General features: G+C 42.1%; 1 protein-coding gene across 4 annotated transcripts; it reads right to left on the bottom strand.

Annotated features, from left to right (window-relative positions):
- Positions 1 to 4,560: 4,560 nt before the first annotated feature.
- LOC121922066 (tyrosine-protein phosphatase non-receptor type 6-like) lies at positions 4,561 to 20,218 on the bottom strand. 4 transcript variants are annotated; one of them, XM_042450977.1, is made up of 7 exons: positions 20,154 to 20,216; positions 19,892 to 20,065; positions 18,416 to 18,503; positions 16,543 to 16,643; positions 7,671 to 7,793; positions 5,938 to 6,132; positions 4,570 to 4,695 (listed from the first exon to the last, which is right to left on the bottom strand). In XM_042450977.1, the coding sequence occupies exons 3-7, from the start codon at positions 18,488 to 18,490 to the stop codon at positions 4,626 to 4,628; spliced, it is 564 nt and encodes a 187-aa protein (XP_042306911.1). In that variant the 5' UTR covers positions 18,491 to 18,503; positions 19,892 to 20,065; positions 20,154 to 20,216; the 3' UTR covers positions 4,570 to 4,625. The 4 variants fall into 4 exon arrangements, with proteins under 4 accessions (XP_042306912.1, XP_042306911.1, XP_042306914.1 ...); XM_042450978.1 differs by having other exon boundaries at positions 4,561 to 4,695; positions 18,416 to 18,500; positions 19,892 to 20,218; XM_042450980.1 differs by lacking the exon at positions 16,543 to 16,643 and having other exon boundaries at positions 4,583 to 4,695; positions 18,416 to 18,500; positions 19,892 to 20,208.
- Positions 20,219 to 21,518: the final 1,300 nt, after the last annotated feature.

Below are 21,518 nucleotides of genomic sequence, written 5' to 3'. Positions count from 1 at the left end.
GTAGAGTGCATTGCAAAAGTCTAGCTTTGAGGTTACCAATATGTGCACTACCATCTTTAGAGCTTCCAATTCTAGGAAGGGGAGCAGTTGGCTTAGCTGATAAGAATAACTCCCGACCATCTCATCTATCTGGGCTGACATTTGGAGAGAGGAATCCAGAAACACTCACAAGCTGTGAACATAGTCTTCCAGGGGGAGTGTGACCCTATCCAGAACTTCAGTCCCAGATTAGGACCCTTGATAGTAAGCACCTCTGTCTTCTCTGGATTCAGTTTCAATGTGTTTTTCTTCATCCAGCCCATTACCTCTTCCAGGCATTTGTTCAGGTGAGACACATTATCCTTAGCTGAGGCTGTTTTTGAAGGCATAGAGTAGTATATTTGTGGGTCATCAGTGTACTGATAGCACCTTGCCTCTGGATGATCTCCCCCAGTGGTTTCATGCAGCATTTGGGATAGTATGGCACCCTGCGGTATGCCATTCCCAAGCACCATCTGGAACTTGCCTGAGAGGTAAAATGGGAACCATTGCAACACAGTGCCTCTGATTCCCATCTCCCAGGTATTCCAGAAGGATAATTATTATTACTAAAATAAATTTTGATAATTCAATAATACAAAAAAGAAATAAGTGAAAGAACCAATTATGCAACTAATTATAACACACATATACAAAAAAGGGGGGCGGGGGAGAGAATGAAATAGAAAAAGGGAAAGGGAATGAAATAAGTTAACTAATGAATGTGCCGCCATAGAAAATAAAGGGATTAACCATACACGTTTTTTCCTATACGCGGGTGCGTGTGTTTGTGTGTGTTTCCTGAACAGATCCCCTGCATATAGGAAGGAGTAATTGTACCTCAGAACACAGAACTGATTAAAGATGTCCTTAACAGATTGGAGAGCTAGCCCAAAACTAACAAAATGAATTTCAACAGGGATAATGGTAAGTTACCACATCCAGGTGCTTTAAGCTCTGTTTCAGAAGCAGGAATTGGCACAACCATTTCTAAATATTCCTTGCCTAAGAAAAGCCTATGAAATTCATGAGGTTGCCATAATTCAACAGGCCACACACCCATACACACACACATTATATCCAGTCAGGAAGAATGAAATGCACAAACATAGGATGAGTGACACCTGGCTTGAAAGCGGTGAGCATTAAAGGGATCTAGGAGTCTTAGTGGACAACAAACTAAACATGTGATTCAAACTCTGTTCTCCAGATTCATAGTCCAATGGTCAAACTACTACACCATGTTAGCTGTCAGTAATAGTAATAGTGTGTAGTTTTTGTAGATGTAGTAGTAGAACTAGACAAAAGGTTTTTTGGGGTTGTGTTTATTGTATTTGTAGTATTTGCAATATTATAACCTTGTTTGTGTGTTTTATATTGATAGAATATCTATGTTTCAATAAAAATATATAATAATATAAACAAAATATCTGAAGAGATATCATATAGAAGATGGTGCAAGCTTGGTTTCTGTTGCTAAAGAGACAAGAACTTAAACAGGTGGATTTAAATTGCCAAAAAAAAAAAAAAAAAGATTCCACCTAAACATTAGGAAGAACTTTTGTATTGTAAGAGCTGTTCAATAGTGGAATAGATTGCCCCATAAGGAGGCTGACTCTCCAATTTTGGAGGTCTTTAAACAGAAGTTGGATGGGCATCTTTCAGGAGTGCTTTAGATGTACATCCCTTTATGGCAGGGGCTTGGGGTAAATGGTCCTTGTGGTCCCATCCAACTCTATAAAGCAGAGCTGTGTGGAAAACTCCAGCACAGCAGCCAGGATCCACAGCATTGTTCCCAACACCACTTTCACCATCCAAGTAGCCAATCTCAAAAGTCCATCCAGAAAGCTACCAAAGGGTCTACAATAATCAATAACATCACACTCCATTTTCCCTTCTTTCGGTAAAGGAACCCCACAAGGTGACCAAGGTACTTTCTGTTCTAAAAACAGGCCTGAAGCTCAACTGCAATAGATCCAGAACACCAGTTTCATTGACTAGTGCCTGAGATGGCCAGTAACCACACACCCAAGCTGCTTGCCCAGTGAGGAGGAAATGGTTTATGTTTCTCAAATCAAGGTTATAACTACTGTTGCTTTTAAAGAAGAGTCACCATTTTCTCTATCCAGGAGGAGTCCAGTGCCCTGGACTGAGGTAGACTTATAAATGGGTTGGTGGGTGAACTACATATGGAGCTTATTTCATCCTGAGCCAAATATTAAACTTTTCCACCTTTCAAGCAACTTCTTATTTCATAGAATCATAAGTTGAAAGAGATCACAAGGGCCATCCAGTCCAATCCCCTGCCATGCAGGAACTCACAATCACAAGATGGCCATCCAGCTTCTGCTTAAAGACCTCCAAAGAAGGAGACGCCACCACTCTTCGAGGGAGTGCGTTCCACTGTCAAACAGCTCTAACTGTCAAGATGTTTCTCCTAATGTTAAGGTGGAATCTCTTTTCCTTGAGTCTTCCCAAATGTTCTCAATGGTTTGACATTAAATCAGGCCTGTGCAGCTTGTGACCCACCAAAACCCAAGAGTGGGAGCCCACCAGAATCTTCCTAAACCAGCCTAGATCTTTTTTTTCCCCTGCCTGACTGGCCGTGTCAAACATCATCCCAGTACCTGGCTGGCTACAACTGCATGCTAAACTACATTCACCTCAGTACATCACAAATAGTGTGGGTTTGATTGAAGAGTAGGGGGAATGATTTGTTCGTTGCAATGGTTGTTAGAGAATTATTAATCTGTGACTGCTTATATTTTAGAACCACTCTCTCTCTCTTTATTTATTTATTTTGTTGTTGTTGTTGAAGATGCACAGACATACAGAACTGCAACTCTCCACCATTTTAAAGTTTACCAATGACCAAGACTAGCAGCTGCTGAAAGGACAGAGAGGAAACAGTTAAGCTCAGAGGACCAAGCTGGGAGGAAGCCACGTGATGGAAAATCTTGGGTGAGAATGGAGGGGGAAAGAGATAAAGAGTTTTCGTAAGGGCCTGGAGGGCAGAACTTTCCAACCGCAAGGGAGGAAGCAGCCGGCTCCCTGGCCAACTGCTACATTTTGGATGCATGGGCACACACACACACACACACACACACACACACACTCCCCAGAGAGCCTAAAGTACAAGACAACACCAGTCTATGGGGTGGGGGAAGAAGAGAAGACTTCACTCTCTCCTATTAGCTATGGAGCACTGTGCCTCCATCTCAATACAGAGCAAAATGAATTTACACAACCCTCAGTTTGATACAGACGTTTTGTACTTAGAGACATAGGGATATCCCTGTTTAAATATTTGAAGGGATGTCATATTGAGGAGGGAGCAAGCTTGTTTTCTGCTGCTTCAGTGAACAAGACCTGGAGCAATGGATGCAAATGACAGGAACAGAGATTCCACCTCAACATTAGGAGGAACTTCTTGACAGTAAGGGCTGTTCGACAGTGGAACACATTCCCTTGGAGTGTAGTAGAGTCTCCTTCCTTAGAGGTCTTTAAACAGAGGCTGGATGGCCATCTGTCGGGGATGCTTTGATTGAGAGTTTCTGCTTGGCAGAAGGGGTTTAAGAACCTCCAAATAGAAGACTTCACCATCTTCTGAGGCAACATATTCTATTTGTATGCCTTCAAGTAATTCCTGACTTGTCTTATGCTAACCCTATCATGGGATTTTCTTGTCAAGATTTGTTCAGAGTGGGGTTTGCCTTTGCCATCCTCTGAGCCTGATAAAATGTGGGTCACCCAATGGGTTTCCATGGCCAAGCTGGGATTTGAACCCTAGTCTCCCAGTGTTATAGTTCAATGCTCAACCACTACACTATATTCACTCTCTCTTAGCTGCTCTCACTGTAAGCTTAATATACAATTTCTGCATCTTATCTAAACCACAATTTTCATGTTTAACAGTGGGCCAAAAATAGCAAATCAATGAGACAGAGGAAATCCAGTTTCCAAATATAAATCAAACTGATCCTGAAACTTCATCAAATGGCAACAGGCATATTATGAGCCACAACCCCCTGCAAAAGGAATCTCTTTCCACCAAAATGCTTGGAATAATAAAGAGGGAACAATAAGGAGGGAAGATTAATAGCCTTTCAGGACCCAAGGAGAGGATTTTTCTGTACTGAAAAACCTATACTGAAATACATGTGTTCATCCTAAACATCTACAACATGATAGGTAGAATCTGTTTCTTGACACTGATATCTGATTTGTACCCAGGTGTTAGTATAGAAAATACAGGCCATGTGCAAAGGTGTACTTGAAGTGACTGAATACACATAGAAGTGTGTGAATTGATGAACATGTGTTAATTTAATATAGACATGAAAACTACACCAGTACTGGCTGCCTCAAATACAGTGCAATTTTCAGGGAAAGTGGCATTTCTGAAGGATACTGAAGAGGCTACAGTGAGAGTGAATAAAAACCACTGAACTGGGGAAGACAAGTAAAGGAGAAAATTGATGCAGCCAAATATCCTCACACAGCATTAATCCAACAGTTTTGATGTCAAAGAATGACAAACTTCAGGTTTACATGTATGTTTCAGCTCAGGGCTGTGTAGCAGCAGACAGGCCTGATAGCAGACAACCTCATTCCTCGCTAGTGGATATTTGATGAATTGGGCTCCACCATCTGCCAATTTTGGTTAACCATCTTGGACTTTGTTTGGCATAGAATAGAACAAGTAATATAACTTTTAAAACGTAATTAGCTAACTCAAGATCCAAATCACCATATTTCTACTGTTTTGGGATCAAAAAACTTGAATATCACAGTAACAGTCTGAGGGCTAGGGCAAGACAGGGAACCTGTGAAGGGAGTTCTCTGAGAGAGAAATTGCATATCAGGGACGTTCTCAGGGGCCATCTTCCCATGCCAAAGGCGAAAGAAAGGGTAGGGCCAAAATACATAGTTTAGCTTAAAGCCTTTACTGTCAGTAACTAACAGTTAGGAGAAGCACACCAATCTTTGAAGAGTGGGCAGAGATACAAAACGTGGGAAACCTTCAAATGATGGTATTAAGGGAAAGTCCATCTATGGAAGCTGAAATGACCAAAAATAATAATAATTAATTTGTTTTATTTATATACCGCCATTCCAAAGATCATAGCGGTGAACAGCAAGTAAGCTAATTAGCAAGTAAGCTAATTTGCCCCCAACAGTCTGGGTACTCATTTTAGCGACCTCAGAAGGATGCAAGCCTGAGTCGAGCTTGGGCCCTTTTGCTGGTCTTGAACTTGCAACCTTGTGGTTTCGAGTGAATGGCTGCAGTACAGGCATTTAACCACTGAGCCACCAGGGCTCCTATTAAAGACCCCAGCTGAGCCAAAAGGATGCTGGGACATTATTAAGAAATCCCTTTGTATCTTTACATGCTATGTAAAGAAGTATCATATATGCGGATCATATATGCAGATCAGTGTAGAAATTGTATAAATGTTGAAAGTTACATTTGAATAACAATGTTTGTAATTATTAGCTGTTAGCTGCTTTGAGTCCCTATGTTGGGAGAAAGGCGGGATAATACAGTGGGTCTGCTGGGGTTTTGGATCCAGGACCTCCCATGGATAACAACATTCGTGGATGCTTGAGTCCCATTAAGTACAATGGCATAGCAAAATGGTGTCCCTTATATAAAATGGAAAATCAGCATTTGCTATTTGGAATTTATATTTTTTTGTGTATTTCCATGATGCTTGAATCCATGGATAAGGATTATCCATGGAAATAATAATAATAATAATAATAATAATAATAATAATAATAATAATAATAATATGTTCTAATCAACTACATATATGTGTATACAAACTGCATGTCCGCTGAATGTCAGTGCATGAGATGGGATGCAAAAAGGACGGGTGTTCAGCTGTAGGCATAAGCCAATCTGTTTCTCCATACCTTTCTGTAGTGGGATCGGAGCAGTTCAGTGGATATCTCAGGTCTATAATGGTTCCATCTTTATCTTGCAGGGATCCTTGTTGCTGGGTGTAGTATTCCACCAGCTCTGACAAAGTGGCAAACTTCTCTCCTCCATAGAGGTCATAAAAATCTCCTGTATTCTGAATACGTATGTGGGTTATCTGATCACCAACTCTGTAGAGAAAGGCAGAAGCATATGATTAAGAAAATCTGTGGGAACTAAGAAAGGTAGAGGAAGGCAAGACAGGGAGGACACCCATTCCTCATTCCATGAGTTCCAGAAATGTGGGCCAAAGGCATCTGAAAGAGTTACCTGGAGCTGGTGCGCATAAGAGTTATTAGCCTCGGCAATCCTTTTAAATGCTCATATGTTGAACCACAGAATTTGAACCTTTCACCCAGGCTAGAATAACAGATAACCTTCTGAGGCCAGCAAGACAGTTTGAATGGGCACCATTATGGCTCTGAACTACACTTTTATACCTTTCATTTCTGAGGATGCTTTTAGACAGGCAAAGACTTTGGTGTTAGAATTGCCACGGACATTTTCTTTCCACGTGAAATCACACATCTTTGGATTCTTCTGCAAATTAAAAATCTGAAGAATTTTGTATGAAACCAAAGGGGCTTTTGGAAATAGTGATTTCCCCCCACAGAGCAGGCTTTACACATTTCTGGTTGATGGTTTTGAAAAAGGGGGAAAACTGGGTAGACAGAATGTGGACTGAGAGTCAGAAAAGGGTCAGGAAATTGTCGAAGGAAGTCCCCTGACAGAAGGTCTGCTGGCTTAGTCCAATGCTAGGAAAGGGACTTCCTGGTCCAATGTCTAATGGCTTCCCAGAAACAGTCTACTTGAGGAAGTATTTGGAAACTAGTGGGGTTCTGTAATACAGCCTAGGCAATTTTGTTTGTTTTTGTAACCAGTAGCTAGAAAAGAAGTGGGAAATGACTTCAGGACCCCACACACACACACACACACACCTGGATGCATCAAAAATTATCCCACTCCAAGTCACAAAAAGACAAAATTCTGGGTTTCATCATCAGACCTGCTCTGAGCAATATCTCTGATGAATTAAGCAATGCCTCTGATGAATTAATTACAAGGTCCTGCCCAGCTAAATCAGTATATTTGACTTCAAGAAGTGATGAACCTAATGAGATGGCAGCAAGTTATAAAGGTCTCATTCTTATTTTTACGTCTCCATTCGCCACGTCCACTCTTCATTCTGCCTTCTCTCTTCCAATCTCTCACTTCTAGTGCAGCTTCTATTCTAATGTTCCTTAGAAATTTCTGAATATTGTTTCAAAAATTAAACCTGGGAACATGCCCAACAGGAAATTATTCTCACAGAGGGAAAGCTTTCATGCATCTGTAGGGTAGGATTGCTTATAGGGCCATAAAGACTGACAGATAACAGAGCTTCCAGAAGTTTCATAAAGAGGAGTAGGACATCACTAATAAGAAAACATAGAGCCCGTACAGACAGGCCAAAATAAAGCTGCTTCGGGTCACTTTGGAGATATGCTGTTTAAATGTTGCATGCGTCCTAAGAGGCCAGAAGCCAAGCTAAGGACTGGAGCGCAGCTTTGGTGCAGCTTCTGGCCTTTTAGGATGCATGCATCATTTAAACAGCATACCTTCAAAGTGACCTGAAGCAGCTTTATTTTGGCCTGTCTCTATGGGCCCAATGTAATGGCTGACCAATTACCTGACAGAAAGGGAAAAATCCCCTTTGTTCTTCCGGCTAGGGCGAGCCAAAAAACTGCCATGAATTCCTCGTGCTTTGAGTAATGCCTCAGCATCTATGCCACTCAGGTCACGGTGGAACCACCTGTATGGGGATGAGAATAGAAAAGAGGGATATCACTATTTGGAAGAGAAAGATTTAGAAAGAATCCTCATTAGGAAAATGCTTCAACACTCTGCCACAATCCATAAAGGGTCACAAAGTACAGTAGATAGAATTATTGCATTGCTCCCCTTTCCACCATTTGGATCACATGTGCCTGTTAAGCCTATATAAACGTATGTGTTGGTGTCTTGCATGTACAAAGAGCCTCTGGTTTGAGTAGAGGAAGCAGGATAAAATGCCCCTCTCTGTTTGGACCACAGGCCTTCACTGGTTGCCTCGTTCAATGAATCAAATGTCACCAAAGAACCTTCACATCACCTTGAACACACTGCTTTCAAGCAGAGCCAGAGCACACATGTAGCTATCAGTCACTGAGTACTGTGACAAATGACAAGATATTAAATGTGGGACATTAATTAATAGAGTTACCACTTTAAAACAAAAACAGGTCCAATATCCCTTAATAATCTGGAACACAGGGATTTAGCAAAGAGAGAAAATTGTGGCCTTTGAGGTCTCTTACAACTCTGTGGTTCTATGGCGAGAAAACGTTCACTGGCTAAATTTTTGCAAAATACAGCAAGTCTAGTTTTTAAAATAGGGAGAGAGAAAAAGTAATTCATGGAGGGAAAATGTGTTAATCTCAACTCCATTTTAGTCCCAGCACTCACATCCATAACACCATGCAAAACTAATGTCCATCCCTCCTGACACAGAGATATTTGGAACATAGTTCCTCATTGCTACAATATATCCCAAGAGAAGATCTTTCAAAGCCTAGACAGAAAGATGTAATTGGTCCTCCATTTAATTCCTTACCTCATTATTGATGGGGTACAGCAGGCAGGTTTAAATAATAAAAAAGTCATAAAATTAGCAATCAGTTAATTGGAAGGAGTTCTCTTTATGATGCCGAGAAAAGAGAAGTGAGTGTCTTAATGTTTCTGTAAGGTGTCTGAGCGTCGAATTCTCCTTCCCTGCTGTTGTCCATCTACTTCATATATTTCTTGTCCCCGTTAAGCTTTCATGGTCTACTCCATGGTCTGTCTGTATCGGTAAGTATGGTAAGACCAACAGAACAGAGGCACATTCAGAGTTGCTGCTTACTAGTACAGGAACAGGAAGCATATCTAACTTTATCGTTGCTTTTCACTGCAAGCTGCTATGCATGCACTTCTGCTTCTCCTTTTGGGTCTTTTTCCTTCCGTCTCCTCACCATACACCATTATTTCTGGGCTTGGTTGTCTATGTCTGTGCTAATGATGAATGTATAATGAGAGGAATGAGTGCAACACTGCCCATTTAATTTCCATCTGTGAAGAATCAACAGTAGCAACAAATGCAATTTGATTCAAAAGCAATGCCATCCCAAATATATATAATGCAGAATGAAGACAGAGACATTGTCTGGATGGAGAAACAATATAGAGACACAGGGATCAAAAGCAAGTCTACAAAAGAACAAAGAATCAACCTCAAGGCATTTCAGTTGTGAATGCAGTTCAAATTTCATTATGCTGTCCACTTCTAGCAGGGACATAGCTAGGATTTTAGGAAGGGGGGGGGGGTCCAGACTAAGTGCCACCATTATAATGGGGCTTGGGTGTGGCGGCACAGCAGCACACACCATTCATTTTTCTAATGGAAGGGGGGTCCGGACCCCAAGAACACCCCCCCTTGGCTACGTCCCTGCTTCTAGGTTGCTCCCACAGAAGGGTCTTTGGGTGCTACTTTATGCTTTTTCTGCAAAAGTGAAATTAATGTGGAGATTCCACACAAGTATTCTGTACCACTGTATCATCCAGACAGATCCTTCCCCATGTTTCTAAAGTTTATTCAGATGTATCACTCAACAAAATAAATTAATAAATTAATACATTTTAAAAAAATCCTTGGTGTTAATTTTTAAACATCCATTTTACAAGACCTCTTCATTTACTGTTTAGCACAGTACCCTGCTTGGTATCCCCTGAATAAACTTCAATGGCCTATTAATTTACATCAAAATTCCTATTTCTTTGCAGGGAAGGAGGAGGAGACAAGCGGTTTTAATTACTGATCTGCTCTCATATATTTTTAAAAGGTAAAAGTAATCAAATGCTAATATTTTGCTATGCAAAAATATGTGAGTTAGTAGGTGGGACCTGTTAACATACTCTGCACCCCCTGTGCTATACATGGTGTTTCATATTTCCATATTTTTCATATTTGGAGCCAGGTATGTTTTAAGAGGTCACAAAGCTTTCCCATGGGAAAGACACATTGATCTAAAGGCATGTGAAGGATCTAGGTAATACCAAAATAAAGATTAAATGGGTTTGCTGATCGCTCTATTCTCCCCACAGGCTATCCACGTATCCTCTTGCACTGGAGACAAAGGTGGTCCCATTGCACTAAGCTGAGTAAGGTTATATCTCCTACTTACCCTCCTGCCGTGTTCCCAGACAATTTCCCTATCCATCTATCTTAGGGTTGCCCTACATCCAATCACTGTTTTGTTAATCAAAGTTAAGACCATCAACTGGGATAGCGTTTTTGTCAATTCCACGAGAAAACACTCAAACTCATTGTACTGTTGTGTGGGAATTTTAAGTCCCCCTCGAGGGCACCAAAGAGGATATAAAATATCCACCCCGCACATGTCCATTTTGTGACTGCAGTGAGCAATCACAGGAATTCTGTCCAACCATCCAAAGCGTCTCTTCTCAGATCACCCTCAGAGCCACACTCCGCTTTCTGGGGATTCCTCTTCAGGACTGGTAAATATCACCCTCTCTACAACTCCAAGCTTCTACTATCCATTTTCCATACCTTATGTGGTGTTTTTGCTTGAATTACTATTGTGTCTTTGGTCATGCCCTTGCACATTTCTAAATAAAAATCTTCATTGTTCATTAAACCTGGAGTCCTCCTGCAGGTAGTTCTGATATACACAGGTGAAAATGGTCCCTTAGGTTACCCAATTTCTTGCAGGCCTTCTCTGACCTAAATAATTCCCCCGACATTTAAGGAACTGCTGACATAGATGGTGGGCAACCCAAATCTCCCTCACCGACCTTTTGGGGGTAAGAGCCCAACATTACCCTCTTTGATGGGAATAAGAATTTGGATAAAGAATGTTGATAAAATTAGGAGAGGTTATCTAAGGGACAAGTGACAGGCTTGTCATTGATCCTGTTTCCACAGACAACAGATAAAAGTAATGAGGACTTGAATGCAATCAGAATTATTTTAATGAAAGGTATAGGAACCCTTAAAATATCAATAGTACAGTCAGCCCTGCTCATAGGTAGGCTTGCCTTCTGCGGCTTTGAGCTTACGCAGAAGGCAAGCCCCATTAGAAGTAATGAGGCACGTACCCGCACATGTGCACCACATGTCGCCATGTGCACGCACCTAATTATTTCTTATGGGACTTGAGCATACGCTCTTTTCCCCATACGCAGGGGAGTCCGGAACGGATCCCCCGTGTATAGAGAGGGCTGACTGTTTATTGTCTGCCCACAGGCTACAGTAATGTTTTTATTTAATACTACATGCAGTTCTGTTGATTATTCCCACCTAGAATAGACCCACTGAATCAGTGACTGAAAGATAAGCTGACACAAAGGTAAATCCCATTAATTCAATGGTTCTACTCTAGTCAGGATGAAAAAATAGAGCATAGGCTTTTTTTTTAGTGATCCACTAATCAGGTTTGTGAGGGGACAACAGAGAAAACCCTGGGATATAGTAGTTGTAACAAGAGTGTTTGGATTCTTGTCTATAAAAAATGAGCGGACATAGGTTGGAATTTTTAATGTGCAAGGAACCATTACCAAGGCAGTGAAAAGTCATGTTGTTTGAGGGCAATGATATTGAAATGCATGATTTGGAGGACTTGGCTTATACTTGCAGTGCCTGATATATATTGATATTAGGGGAAGTTATTTAGACCCTTTCCTAAAGAAAATGAGATACTGGGGTGTGAAAGAGAAACTTAAGCTTTTTGTTACAATCAACAAATCAAGATGTGATCCAAAGGTTGCTGCGTTTACAGCGAAGGCTACCAGTCATAGAGAAAAGTTTTGGGAGACTAAGACCCAATACAGATGGGTGGGAAGCGCCGTCATGGGGCCAAAACTAGGGCTCGGGAGAGCGCAACAACCACATGCTCCCAAGCCCTAGTATGTGTGGGCAGCGCCATTATTGAGCAACACCACCCACACGAGGGGGTGTCCATGATATATGGGTGTCTGAGTGCCCAAACATCTGTGCCAGGAATGGGCGTCATAGGGCTGCATCATTGCCCCGTGGTTTGGTTGCTGCGGAAAGATGCGCAGCAAAGAGGGGCATTGTTTCACCGCCTAACTTAACTGTCATAGAAACCTGAGGATGTGAGTCTATAAAATGCTTTTTGTTATGATACTGAGGGTTAATTAGTACTCTTTCTTTGTTACTGCAATGTGATCTGTTTTATAATACAAGGTACTCATCCTAAGCTTAGGTATGGATTTTATTTAGGCCCAGGACAGACCGGCCCAAAAGGGAGGCCTGCCAGTGGCCTATTTCCCTCCGGAGGGATGCCGCAGCTGCCAAACCGTGCGGCATCCCTCCGGAGTAAAAAGAACCGAGAAAAACCAGGTTCTTTTAGAGCTGCCGGGCGGACGTCACGAGTGCGCCCAGGTAAGCGACACACAGCTATGTGTATATGCTGCGCATTGCTTATGTCAAAATGGTGGCACCCGCCTACCTGGTATGCCGCCATTAATCCGCCGCCACACTGTGCTAGGGCTAGGGACAATGTGGTTGGTGTGCGGTCCCTAACCCTAGAATCAGAGACAGCATGGCGCTTTGGGACCGTCTGTCCCGCGCCTTAGTTAATTTTAATTATGATCTTGCAATCACATGAAAGCTTGGATACTTTGTTTGCAATGGTCTTTGGAGTAAGCAATAAACGTTCTCCAATAAGAAATGCAGGACAAGAACCCTGTATTTGCTAAATAGAAATGAGAAAGTTGTTTGTAGGTCAGCAAGATGGTAGTAAGTGGGCCATTTAAGATTGCACTTGTAATTATTCTCTTGGAAATAATGCATTATATCTTAGAGAGGCTTCAAAACATGCCATCTTTTAGATAAGGATGCCCTTTGCATGTGAGGCAGCAGAAAAAGATGACCACATTTGTGCTAGTTTGGATATCTGATTTGTATAATTTCCAGAAAGAACCTCACCTCTCTTCCTCTCATGTACTACAAGAAGGAACAGGAAAAGGGCAACAGACGTTCTTAACTAAATATAGAGGCCACTTTCTCTTTGTGGAGCAACAGATTCAGGAGCCAATTGGCAAGACAGAACCTGCTGACACACAATGTGCCTCTTTCTTATTGTCTCACTCTGTCTCTTTGAAAAAGAGAAAGTCTCTGAAGGTTACAGATATATTTCTGTGTAAGTAATGCCCGGTCCTCCCACTGATTAGCTGGAACATCCATTTGCCTTTTTTAGCCCACTATAGACAAAATCTGACACACTGGAAGGCAGGAACAGAATTCAGAAGGACCTTGATAAACTAGAAAACTGGATAGAAATTAATAAAATGAAATGCAAAAGAAACAAATACAAAATTCTACATTTTAGGCCAAGGTTGTCAAGGTGGTCTATAAAGACCAAAAAAAAATGTATTCACTTCATTTCCAGGTCTGTAGGAACATTGGCCATGGAAACCCACTGGGTGACCTTGGGCAAGTCACACTCTCTCAGCCTCAGAGGATGGCCATGGCAAACACCCTCTGAAGAAACTTGCCACGAGGAAAACCCTATGATAAGATCACCTTAGAAAAACACTTGAAGGCACACAATAAAAAGGAGCATACAACGTATGCCCTGTTTCACAATGAAAGTGCTTCTTTTAGGCATCAACATGAATTTTACTCACATTTTACTCTGCAATTTTAGGGAAAAAACAGATTTTTTCACATGTGTTGGGATTGGGGCGGGACTAGTCTCTTGATGTGTGTTGCCTTTCTTCTTTTGTTTTCATTTTTTAACATAACCAAAGGCTACCAGGGCTTCTGAAATGGGGCCCTGGTAGCCTTTGGTTAATATTCTCTGAATGTTAAAAAATGAAAACGAAAGGAGAAAGGCAAAATTTAGTATTTTATAAACTTTTTTAAACATGCAGTTGTTCCCTCATATTTGCAGGAGCTGAGGGGTGTCCAGCCACATATGGACCTCCTTGTGCATTCACTCATTCTACTTGTTTGCTCATGATCTACCATTAGCTGCAATAGCTTTATACAGTGGCGAATAAAGCTACCCATCGCCCTTGTTGCAATTGCCAGCAATGGAGCACTTTACCCTATTTAGTGCTGCCCCTCACCAATGGTGCAGGGATGGATTGGGCTCCCCTTCACTGTTGCTAGGCTTTGAAGCAACTTTGCCAGTGAGGCTCTTCTGGGAACTGGGCAGCAGCAACCAGGGTGAAATGCTCCATCGCTGGCAATCACAGCGAAGAAGATGACCAGCTTCCGTCCTGTGTGCATATATGCATCAGGACACATTAAAAACACATTTTAAAAAACCAATCAATAGATGGTAGGAGGAGAGGAGACATTTAGACTTACAGCCCTTATTCATTATCATTCACTGGGATGCAAAGGGGGAGAGGATTGGATGGGAAAGCAACTAATAAGAGTGCAAACTGACAAAACTGGCAGGTAGAAAACAAGGCTATTGGTTGATAGATTTTGGCATGCTGGGAAGAAAAAAAGTGTATCCATTTTGTACCAATTTGAACTTAAGCATGGGAAATGTGTGGCTGTCAGGCAACCTAAGCCTGGATTATTCTGGCTAGGTGTCACTGTGGGGTCACTGCGGCTCAGGAAAATGTGAGTTGAAATGGATTTTTTTTCCTTCAGGGTAGACAACCCTCCAATGCGCAGTATAGGATGGGCAATACTTGGCTCAGCAGTACTATATGTGAAAAAGACCTTGGGATTATTGTTGATCATAAATTGAGCATGAGCCAACAGTGTGATGCTGCAGCAAAGAAGCCTGCATTAATAGAAACAGTTTCCAAGTCAAGGGAAGTAATACTTGTCTTCCCCTATATTCTGTACTGGTCAGGTTTCATCTGGAGTTCACATCTGCATGCCTCATTTTAAGAAGGATATTGTCATGCTTGGCAGCTGGAGACTTGAAGAACCAGGGCAGCACTGTAGTGAAAGGTATCTATTGCTTTATTCCAGATACACAAAACTACCCCACAATGGTTAGAATCAACTCTGAGTTTTCCCAAGTTGAACAACACTTTAAAAGTCCTTTGTCCAGCCCCCCTCACCACACTTGTAGCTGGCACCATTTGTTCGTTTCAAAGGTGTGCTTTTAAGTTTGTCCATTCTCAGTTTCTATCTCCCCACCATCTCCCAGGAAAGGAAGGCACTATCATAAACAGTCATAAACAGCCCAGTTCTCCTGCTGCAACCATCTGCCCCAATCTACAATTTCCTTTCAGTTCCCCCTCTTCGTCATCCACCACACTTTGTTGTCAGATTCCTATGGGAATCATAGGAACATGACAGATATTGATGGAGTGGATTCAGCGAAAGACAATGAGGGGAAAAAGAGGTGTGATGAACAAAACATATGAGGAGAGGATGAAAGAGTGTGGTGAAGAGAACTCTGTGTGTGTGTGAGAGAGAGACATATTGTAATTGAACCCTTTAAATACCTCAAGGGCTGCCACAAAGTGAAGGGTGCTGGCTTTTTCTTTGCTGCCTCAGAGGGTGCTTTTAAGATACAGGAGGGTAGATTTCGATTGAGCATTAGAAGGAACATCTTGACCAGTGATGGTCAGTTATGGACTGAGTGCCCAAACTAAAAGGAGTTCCAGCACCGGGACACTTATCCGGTCCCGGGAGCAGGACTTTCAGGATGGGACTTCTCCCCCCTGCACACTCCAGGGCCTTCAGATGCCTCTTTGGTGACAGCTGAAGGCCTGGGACAGCCGGGAAGAGGAACACCAGGCATGTGCCTGTTCCACTTCTTCTCCGTCTTCTATGTGCCCTGAAAAATGGCTTCGTGTGCCATATCTGGCACGCATGCCATAGGTTCACCACCATGGATATTCACAGTAAGAGCTGTTCAGCAGTAAAACCAATTGCCTCAAGAGGTGGTGGGGTCTCCTTCTCTTGATATTTTTCAAAAGAGGCTGAACAGCTACCTCCTGTGGATGCTTTAGCTGAAGAGCCTTCATTGAGCAAGGGGTTAGATCTGATGGTCCATAGGGTCCAATCCAACTCTATGATTTTATGATATTGAAAATGTATAGCCCTTTTAATAAAAACTATGCAGACATTGCTTGAAGAGAGACAAAAAATTATACAGCGCGCCCGCGTTTTACGCAGGCACGCCATACACAGCTTTCAGCATATGCTGAAAGCCACACCGGAAGAGCCCATCACATGCCCCAGAAAAGTAATGAGGCATGCGCCCATGGCGCGCACACACCACCGTGCTGCTATGCACCGCAGGCGCGAGCCCCATTATTTCCAATGGGGCTCCAGCAGACGCGGAATTCCCTTTATGCAGAGGGATCCCAAATGGATCCCCAGGTAAGGGGAGGGCACACTGTACCAATAAATCAGCTTTTTATATAAGCATCTGTTCATGAGTGACTGGTTGCACAAGCACCATAAAACAGTTGCATGTAACAGTAAAAAGTTCAAGATTGAATAAGGTAACATTTTTGACCTGTTAGGAAATCGTGCAGTAGAAGAACCACGTTTTCCTTTGAACCAAACAATCTTTACAAGCCAGCATGAAATTATTCCATTTTCAAGGTATGCAGAAGCCTAAATCAGACAAGATAATAAAGATATTTTAAGTATACCTAAACTGAAAGCACCTACTATACTTATTCATTAATTTTTAATCCTTGTCCTGGGTATTCAGTAAATTCTATTAAGTCTTAAGAAAGGTAATGTCTTACTCCCACTGTGGGTATTTTTGGTGGTACCAGTGAAGTCATGTCAGATTTGAGTAGTATGCCCCAGGAAGTGTCACAAAGTAGTAAAGTATGTGGGAGGTACAATTCTTAGGTCACACATTGCTATTCATGATCCCTGAATTACAGCTGTGCAACACTGCAATACATGCAGGGATGGCCTAATGTGTCTCCTTGCAACAACATTGTTGGACTGACTCAGTGGCATCATTAGGAGGGTGTGGCGGTGCAAACTGCACCAAGTGACACCCCAGAGGAGAGTGGCACTCAGTGGGATAGTAGTACACCATGGGGGAAATGGGTGGCTGTCTTTTGGATCCCATATAGCTATTTTCTGCACGCAAAGCATGTGCTTTATCACAAAGGGTGCCAAAATACAGCCACAGTTATGTCCTATACAGGAAGAGCATTTGAGGGGCCATTAAAATTTTGGTCTCCTTTTCTATTCCAAAGAGAAAGGGGAAGGAAACAAAGAGAAGGGAAAATCCAAAATATCTGCCAGTAACCTTTCCATCACAATCTGGGGTTCAGATTCTGCAGTCCAACTTCCCTTGCTCTTGCATAGGACTAGTCAGAATCATAGAATCATGCTTGTTTGTGGCTTTCCATCAGAAATGGTTTCTCTTCTTGTTCTACTGAATCTTAACATTAACCTATAAAAGCTATAAAAGATCTTTCTTGCCTGCACAGCAACTGCATTAACCAAGACTGCATCTGCACTGCAGAAATAATGCAGTTTGACACAGCTTTAACTGGCATGACTCAATATGCTATGGAATTCTGGGATCTGTAGTTTTGTGAGCTACTTAGCCTTCTCTGCCTGAGAGCTTTGGTGCCACAGCAAACTACAAATCCCAAAATCCCATAAGCCTGACCCATGGCTGTTAAAGTATTGCTAAACGGCACTATTTCTGCAGCGCAGATACAGCTCCAGAAACAAAAACCCTGAGCCATGAAGAGAGATTGCAGTGGCCCCAAATCATAGCCTTGGAGGAACAGCCAAAAGACCTCCCCTGCACAGTTTGCTTAACAGTGAAACATCAACTACCAAATAGGGAGGGATTATAATGTTTTTAAATTTATATTTTACTCTGTTATAATCACTGTTGTCAACCGCCCGGATTGGTTCGCCACAGGGCGGTATACAAATAAATATTATTATTATTATTATTATAAATACAGAATGTAGGACACACATACACTCACCACTAACCCAGAAAGACGCGATTACCACCGAATGCATTTATGCGGAGACAGACATGATCCAATGGTTATCTTGCATGCCAAATTGGTTGTTACAAACATGCCTTTTAATTCTATCGGACAGAGAAATCACCAAATTTAGTGCTCACATGAAAAGGTGGTAAAGTGTCGCTCTTCAGAACTATATTTTCCATTATCCCTAATCAATGGCCATGTTGACTGGGGTAATGAAGGACTGTAGTCCAAGCTATTCTGGATGACCCTTGGTTCCCCACCACTGCTGCAAACTTCATTATAGATATTGCTAACAAATTTTGGGTTCCGTTTCCTTACAGTTTTTGATTCCCTTCATGAACACGCTCTTCTTCAGCTATGAATTGCAAAAGAAGGAATCATGGCTGGGAGAGACATACATACCTGCAGGATGGCATCAGGACCCCAGACTCTGGGGTCCCCAGTAAGAAAGACTGAAAAGGCAAGATTCCACAGCATGCAGTCCTTCCTTCTGGTGAAAAAGAGAAACCAAACCAAGTGCAAGATGAGCTGTGTCCAGCCAACCAAAGGATGATCAAAGGATACCACAAACATCCAGCACCCTGCAGTCATGCTTTTACAAACAGTTTAAAACATTATGTCCTTACCCTTAAAATATACACAAAACTATTATTTGTACATTTCAGCGTATCTAATTATTTGTTAGCTACTTTGAACTACACTAAGAAATAATTTTAAATAAGCAGATGTTGTGCATTATGTCCACACAGGGTTTGAACTGTGTGTTTCAAGATAGACTGTGGTCCAAAACACACAGCAGAAATAATCCAGTTTGAAACCACTTTAACTGCTTTGGCTAAGGAATAGGGAGACCTAGGAATTGTAGGCCTATGGGATTTGGGGAATTGTAGTTTGCTGTGGCACCAGAGCTCTCAGGCAGAGGTTAAATAGCTCACAAAACTACAAATCCCAGAATTCCATAGCATTGAGCCATGCCAGCTAAAGCTGTGTCAAACTGCAGTATTTCTGCAGTGCAGATGCAGTTGGTTGATGCAGTTGCTGGGCCTTTCTTGTGGCACCAGAGCTCTCTGACAGAGAAGGCTAAATGTCTCACAAAACTACAGTTCCCAGAATTCCCTAGCATTGAAGCAGGGTAGTTAAAGCAGTCTCAAACTGGATTATTTCTGCAGTGTGTTTTGGACCTTAGAGATGAACGCTGTGTTCTTATACTCTTGGACACATTAACTCCATTACTGTAGTGACAACAATGCTGTGTTTGTGTTTCCCTTGGGACTATTTGTAATTGAATACATTATAATATTTTCCCAGCATTACAAAACTTCTAGACATGGCTGTATCTTTCCACATCCAGAATGAAGTCAAGCTCTTTAACCTGCAAATTATTCTCAGATCTTCCATTAAACATTTGATCGTTTCTTATGCAATCTATTTAAGTAACTACTAACAAATGACCCAGTGACTTAGTGTTGCCTTTTTACAGTTTCTTTGTTGCTTAAAGTACCTGTAGTGTAAAAGTGTATCTCCTTTGATGGATCTAATCCCATTAACAGAGCAATCCTCTACATGTTTATTCGGAAGTGAAGTCCACTGTATTCAGTGGATCTTACTTCCAGAAACGTGGGTATAGAAACTGAGCCATAAATATATGTTTCCTTGTATAGGGCAGCATCGCCACAAGATATATAAAACTAAAAAGCTGACACCTGTGTTTTTACACTACCAGCAGCTGCCTTGAGGAAAACTTGCATGTATCCTTAATTCTTGTGTGTGTCATTAATAGCAGGATCAAAACCAAGAGGCCTAATGCAAGCAACCCAACTTTTCATCTGGTGCAGGCATATTAAATTCAAGCAGTTGTGGCTCGGAATGGAAGTTTACCTGTTCAGGCTAGAAGGCTCTTCTTTGGTGCCAGAGGGAGCCTTAGGAGGAAATCCGGCTCAGATGGCTGGTCTTTGTACAAAAGGCTCCATTCTTTTCCCTGGCAAATGTCTCCCTGAGCGGCAGTTAGTTAATAAACACACAGGAGTTGTGTTGGAAGGGGAAAGGCTAAACCTGAAAGGAACACCAGGTAAGCAGCGGAGGAGGGACTAGCATCTCTTCCCGCCCCATTTACCTTCAGCAGGGCTGGATCTGTGTTCACCTTGCCAATGAAACATGCCCAGAACAGAAAAGCATTGGCATTCAACCTTGACTGCAATTGCTTCTCCTCCCTTCATTCAACTGGCATAGCTGTCACAGTGCCCATCTTTGCAGCCCAGAAGTTCTGTACAGTACACTCCACATCTTCACCATGCACATATTTTACTGTGTGTCAGATGATGCCCATATTGCAGCTCTGAACTCCTGAAAGTTGCCAGATTCTTCACACTCACACCATCTTACTGTGTGTGAGATGATGCTCATCTTGCCGCCAGAGTCCTGTACAGCTCCTACAACTTCACACTCACACATCTTACTGTACATTCAGAGTATGCTCATCTTTGCGCAGCAAGAAGCAGCCACATTTTCATACTCACAACCTTACTGCTATGCAAGGAATCATCACAGGTCTCAAATTGTGTGAAAACTGTAGGCCTAAGTTTATACATGCTTTATATAAATATAGCCTGATACAGACAGGCCAAAATAAAAGCTGCTTCGAGTCACTTTGGAGGTATGGTGTTTCAATGATGCATGCGTCTAAGAGTGGAAGCTGCACCCAAAGCTGCACTCTAGTCCTTAGGGCCCAGAGCATGGCTTTGGTGTGGTTCTGGACTCTTGATGCCTGTGTCATGAAACAACCATACCTCCAAAGTGACTTGAAGCAGCTTTTTGGCCTGTTTGTATAGGCCATAATCTCCTTATTGGCCAAAATCAATATTTCTCTAGAAATGTGAATATGCCCATGAGGGTTGGTACCATCTTAGAGAAGACTACATTTTTCTTTCCTTCGTGGTTGATTCTGTTAATGGATTTTGTATTGTGAGCCTCCAAGTCTTTAGTTGTATTTCTATGGCTAACCTAAGTGAACCTATCATAGGGTTTCTTGGCACATTTTTCACAGGTGGGTTGCCACTGAGGCGAGAAGTGTAACATGCCTTAGGGCACCCAGTGTTTGTTTTTTTTTTAAGCTTGAGCCAGAATCGAACCCTGATCTCCAGCATTCAAACCACTACTCCCAAGTTGGACTCTACAACGCACATACCACTTTGGTTTTTTCATCCCTAGATGAGCCACACTTCCAAAAAAGTTGGGCCTGTTACAGACTGCCAAATAAAGCTGCTTGGGTCTCTTTGGGGTATGCTGTTTAAAGGATGCATGGGTCCTAAGAGTCCGGAGGTCGCGCCAAGCCACACTCCATTCCTAAGCACTGGAGGGCAGCTTTGGGCCGCTTCCGGATTTCTGGTGCATGCATCATTTAAACCAACACTTCCAAAGAGCACCCAAGCAGCTTTATTTTGGCAGTCTGTAACAGGCCTTATTCTCACCTCATTCTCACTTAAAATAGGAGGTGAGGATTCCTGTC

This window comes from Sceloporus undulatus, chromosome 2 (assembly GCF_019175285.1).
Source record: "Sceloporus undulatus isolate JIND9_A2432 ecotype Alabama chromosome 2, SceUnd_v1.1, whole genome shotgun sequence".
Classification (NCBI taxonomy): domain Eukaryota; kingdom Metazoa; phylum Chordata; class Lepidosauria; order Squamata; family Phrynosomatidae; genus Sceloporus; species Sceloporus undulatus.
The sequence above is the reverse complement of the archived record's forward strand: the minus strand, read 5'-3'. Positions and strand labels throughout refer to the sequence as shown.